We start from the raw sequence: 5,796 nt of genomic DNA, 5'->3' as shown, positions 1-5,796 counted from the left end.
CACTCACTCTCTCTCTCTCCCCCCTCACCCGCCGCCCTTAAGGGTATGTGACCTTGGGCAGGTTAAGTCTGTGTCTCAGTTTCCTATAAAATAGAAACAACAACGCTACAACCAATATTCCCTCTTAGCACCCAGCCATGTACCATGTGACTCCTGCTTTTAAATCTTTATTCATTTTATTTGAATCTTATTTACATCTTTATTTAAATCTTTATTCATTTTCCTCTACAATTCCAGTATGCTCCCCTATCCCACCCCTCCAAGCCTAGATTGCTATAAATCCATTAGAAATCATAATAATTCATCAGGGTTCTCTGTTGCCTGGGCTAGAGTGCCGTGGCATCAGCCTCGCTCACAGCAATCTCAAACTCCTGGGCTCAAGCAATCCTCCTGCCTCAGCCTCCTGAGTAGCTGGGACTACAGGCATGCGCCACCAGGCCCGGCTAATTTTTTCTATATATTTTTAGCTGTCCAACTAATTTCTTTCTATTTTTTTTTACTAGAGACAGGGTCTTGCTCTTGCTCAGGGTGGTCTTGAACTCCCGAGCTCAAACAATCTGCCTGCCTCAGCCTCCCACAGTGCTAGGATTACAGGCATCAGGGTTCTTCTAAGAACCTTTGCTAAAATTGAATTGAGCTCCCTCTCCTTTAAACTCTTTATCCCTTACCATTTACAAATTTCCTGCTATTTACCATTTATTCACCTTTTAGTACTATCCCTGTAGGTGAAAATGGACTCCCCAGCTTAGTGTAAACTTAATAGAGATTATGGCTTAAAGTTTTTTTTTTGAGACAGAGTCTCACTCTGTTGCCCAGGCTAGAGTGCCGTGGCATCAGCCTCGCTCACAGCAATCTCAAACTCCTGGGCTCAAGCAACCCTCCTGCCTCAGCCTCCTGAGTAGCTGGGACTACAGGCATGCGCCACCAGGCCCGGCTAATTTTTTCTATATATTTTTAGCTGTGCAACTAATTTCTTTCTATTTTTTTTACTAGAGACAGGGTCTTGCTCTTGCTCAGGGTGGTCTTGAACTCCCGAGCTCAAACAATCTGCCTGCCTCAGCCTCCCACAGTGCTAGGATTACAGGCATCAGGGTTCTTCTAAGAACCTTTGCTAAAATTGAATTGAGCTCCCTCTCCTTTAAACTCTTTATCCCTTACCATTTACAAATTTCCTGCTATTTACCATTTATTCACCTTTTAGTACTATCCCTGTAGGTGAAAATGGACTCCCCAGCTTAGTGTAAACTTAATAGAGATTATGGCTTAAAGTTTTTTTTAATTTTCTCACAATGTCTCAGACATTACCTTAGTCTTTTCTTGATTATATCTCAATTGTAGTTCAAGACAGTTTACACATTATCTGACTTGAACAAGAAATGGCATATTATTTAATCTAGTAGTCCGTAAGTTTTTAATATAGTTTTATTTTTACTTGCCTGTGACTTCCAAATACTACAATAATTTACTCCAGGAATGAAAAACTTTTTTGAAGCATGGAACTAAGCTCAAAGCTTAAAAAATACTTCCTGAATTCAGCCTAAGGAACCATCAACAATTTTTCAGAAGCTAATAAGGCATAAGAATTACTATTACAGTGTAGTTCTTATTTGCATGTCTCCCCTTTTTTCATTTCCCTTGCCTTTACCTCATGGTGGTCTTGCAGCTCATCTGTGATCTAGAACAGCTTTTGTACTCTCTGTCCTTGCCCCTACCAAAACTCTTATATATCTTCTTGAGTTAATATAAAAAGCCATTTCATACCTTAAATGTAGTACAGTAATATCTTTCTCAAAAATTAGACTCTTAAAGTGAAGCATCTGCAATATTTTTACCTTCACTTCCAGATGAGTCTTGGATATCAGGTTCTGGGGAAGAATATCCTTTTGCCACTTTTTTCTGTTGCCTGGTTGGCTTATGTTTCATTTTTGGGACACTAACCTGAAGGAAAAAAAATATCAATATTATGTGAATTTGCACTGTATTTTGTCTGTCAAAACTGTCAAAAGTTGTCTGTTAATAGGCATGATATTCATAAATATAGACAAAGATGAAACAGTCTAAAATTTAACAAGATGGGATGCACTCATGTAATCAAATTATCTTTATTTTAATAGGAAACAATTTGGCACAAACATCAAAAAGTAAAACATATAATGAAGAGGTTTCCCTCTTCATTCCTGACTTCTACACACCCAGTGTCTAACCCAGTAAATAGATACCCACCACTATTAGTTTGCATCCAGAGATATTTTTATGCACACACAAATATGAATATGGATCCCCCAACTTCTCTGACTGCATCAGCTAGTATTACCAGTAGAATGTTAAGTAATAGCGTTTATAAATCATTTTATTTTGTTCCCAATATTAGAAACATTCTCCTTGAACAATGCTGGGTTTCCAATAAAGTTATTTAAATTATTTACTTTTAGTCATATTTGGGTAATACAGAAAACATCTTATAATGAATAGAAATGATACTGTTATTTTACAGAGCATTATTTAAACTTACTAAAAGCATTTAAAGTGCATGCACAAGATTGAGAATTATGTCAAACCATCAACTAGGGCTAAATTTTCCTTAGAATAATAAACTTTAGAGTCTATCCTATTGACAGTTTTGCAATTCTAGTCATCAGTATGAAATTTATTAATAAAAACCTAAACGCAAGAGAAGAAACTAGAATCAGAAAGACAAGGTAATGTACATGCTTTGAAAAACAGAAAAACAGTGGTCAACCAGTCTTTAACTACGTTCTTACCTGTCCACGATTCTAACAGGAATTATCCCCAATTACTTATTCCTTGGAATAATTTTGCAAAATCTTATTCATGTACTTAAAATTTCTATAATATACAATAAGCAGGCAGCTTCTGGATTCAGACTATACTATGACTTCAAATGCTGGAGAGACAGAGTTTTCTAACATTTAGAATACAAATCCATATTCTTAGAGTAGGTTCAAATGGGAGATTGATGAAGACTGGTGAGAAACTTATTTAAAATGACAAAGGAAGTCAGAAATACAACTAGAAATATACAAAGATTTATCATGATCAGGAAAGTCTACCTTTAGGAGGAAATGCAGATGATGTGTGTGTCTCTATCTGTTAAGGTTGTTAAAGAAAAACACAATTTAAAATTTTTAAATTGTGATAACATGTATAAAAACAATTTTACCATTTTTAAGTGTATAATTAAGTGGCATTAATTATATTCACATCTTTTGCTCCTTTTTAATTGTTTCTTTGGAGTAACAAGATCTTAGAGCTGTGTACTCTGCCATTTTGCTTACCCCAAGTTTTAAATTTTGGAAACAAATTTTAAATATTTATTACCATAAAGATTTAATAAATTTATATACCTGGCAGATCTAGTTACTTTTTTACTACATACCATTGGAGTACGATGTTTCACTTTGGTCTGGATAACACCATCTTTTTCAAACTGTATCATATCATTAAGCGGGTCCCATGGTCGGGTGCTACATAAAATTAAAAAAAAAAATTTGCTTGATGACTGAACAAAGAACTTAAAAACTTTCTATTCTATTATTAGATGTTCAATAATTATATATATAGTTCTAATATTAAGATTTGGCCATATCTAATCTGATCCTCAGCTTATTTTATAGGCTATTAATACTATCATAAAGTTTATAATGAATGGAACATCAAGTTTAAAATCTCACACTAATATATATATGGCTTAAGGAAAAAAACCGTCTAGCAAATATTCCAGAAATAAAGGCCACAAACTATGCTAATATATTGTTTGAAATAAACTGTTTTTAATTACTTACTCTGCAAACTTGTAATGCCATTCTCCTGTGAGTGGATCAAGTTCAAATAGCTTGCAAGTCCATTCTTCATTTTTTGTTTTTCGATCTCTGGCAGTTTGCCTTTGAGCTTCTTCTAAAACATACTTCTCTTGAGTAGCTTCTGTTTGGTCTTTGGCATTTATGGCTCGAGTTACCCGCTGCCAGAGTCTAATATACAGCATTAAAAAAGCAACAGAAAATCAAATCTATATAGAATAAATAGGCTTGAATCCCCTTGAGAGAAAATAATGCTCATATGGATTTCTGGTTTTGACAACACTTATGCTCATATGCTTAGAAATGAGTCAAGTTTTAAAAATTCAGTGCCTTGAGTAGAGAGACACCTGTTCATAAGTAGAGACTAATTTTCTTGGCAAGAAAAATTTCTTACATGGGTTATTAAACAAAAGGTAGTCAATGTTGCTGACCCAAGATGGTAGGAATATAATGAAGTAGGAATATAATGAATAATATAATAGATCTTAAGAATCTACACTTTTAACAAGTTTCCTTGCTGATTCTTATACATACTGTTTAAGATTTACTGGCCTCAAAGATCCACTAGTGTAATGCAGTGCTTCTCAATCTTGCATGCATGAATTATCAGGGAACTTTAATGAGCAGCCAGTGTTGAGAACCACTGATTTAACAGAAAAGTCTACTGAGGTAAAACGATTTCCCCTACTAGTGTTTTCATCTGTTAAATAAAAGTATAACATCTATTTCCCACCCATCTGGGAAGGCAGCATGTTAAAACTGAAAGAACAAAGGCTTTAGGATCAGACAGACTTGGGCTGAATCCTAGATCTGCCACTTCTTAGCTGGTGAATTTAAAGTTACTTATCCTAAGTCTCATTTTCTCATCTTTAAAGTATGAATTAAATCCACACCTCAAAAATTATCATTTGCCTTGGCAAACCTTAGCTCTGGATGGAGAACATCATGTGATTATGGCTAAAACAGAATTTTTAGAACTGGTGCATACATATTGTTTCATCTTTGAAAATCTCAATTTTGAGTGTAGAAGGGAAAGTACACATAGACTTGAGTCCCCATGAGAATGATACACGTGGGATCGTGTAGTGAGGACAAGGCTGCATAATGTGTATCAAGTGCCTAGCAAAGTACCTCTCATACAGAAGTGCCCCTGTCCCAACATGGAGAGATATAATAAGAATAAAATTGGGCAATGTGTATATAATAAATATAAGTGATCTAGCAAGAATTTCATGATTTAAGAACAGAAACTATGGCCTTAATAATTACCCAACTAATGTAAGTCCTTTGGAAGCCAGCCCATCCAGTGACATTATTGTCTTTCGAGTGACATTATTGTGTTTCGGAGAATGGAACAAAAGTAGATTCTGTACCACTCGCTTCACCTAGAATTCTACATGCCTAAACCAGGTTAGAAATCAGCTGCCAGGTAGAAACTAAGAATTACTAATTAGTCCTATAATTTAATGCACACAAAAAATGTTTTTTTGTTTTTAAGGTATTGAAGCAGATAAGAAGAGAAAGGAAAAACAGAAAGTTTTAGTTTTTGAGCTACAGAAAAACAAGATTTGTGTTATATTTATTTGACATTTATGTACACCAAAACAGGATATGGTCACATCCCACAAATGATAAACTCTTTTGTTAAATTAAAATATGAAAGAAGGGAGAGAAAAGTGAGAAAATGACCATATTATTAAGAGATTAAAACTACTCTTTGATCTTCATGAAGTTAGCTGAAAACGGTATACTTACTTTTCTGATTCAAAATCTCCCTGTTCTTCAAATTTTACGGTGTGCCTTATTAATCTCCATTGCTTAATGTCAGGTGTTGGATTCCAGAAAACCTCTGAATTATCAGTCTTTTTGTCAGTAATAAAAACTTCACTATCCTACATTTAAAGAAATTAAAAATTAATGTAGAGAATTATCTTTATTTAGAAGGGGATTCTATAGTATAGTAATATATTAATTCTTT

General features: G+C 34.5%; 1 protein-coding gene across 1 annotated transcript in view; it reads right to left on the bottom strand.

Moving 5' to 3' along the window:
* The window catches only part of OSBPL8 (oxysterol binding protein-like 8), a 161,205-nt gene that overhangs the window by 5,405 nt on the left and 150,004 nt on the right, over window positions 1–5,796 (bottom strand). The window contains exons 13-16 of the mRNA XM_012648358.1: window positions 5,574–5,710; window positions 3,804–3,989; window positions 3,398–3,485; window positions 1,833–1,938 (exon numbers count right to left, since the gene is read on the bottom strand). Of these exons, the coding sequence (XP_012503812.1) occupies window positions 1,833–1,938; window positions 3,398–3,485; window positions 3,804–3,989; window positions 5,574–5,710 (517 nt within the window). The remainder of the gene's footprint in view (window positions 1–1,832; window positions 1,939–3,397; window positions 3,486–3,803; window positions 3,990–5,573; window positions 5,711–5,796) is intronic.

Source organism: Propithecus coquereli, unplaced genomic scaffold, assembly GCF_000956105.1.
Source record: "Propithecus coquereli isolate 6110/MARCELLA unplaced genomic scaffold, Pcoq_1.0 Scaffold282, whole genome shotgun sequence".
NCBI classification, from domain to species: Eukaryota; Metazoa; Chordata; class Mammalia; order Primates; family Indriidae; genus Propithecus; species Propithecus coquereli.
The sequence above is the reverse complement of the archived record's forward strand: the minus strand, read 5'-3'. Positions and strand labels throughout refer to the sequence as shown.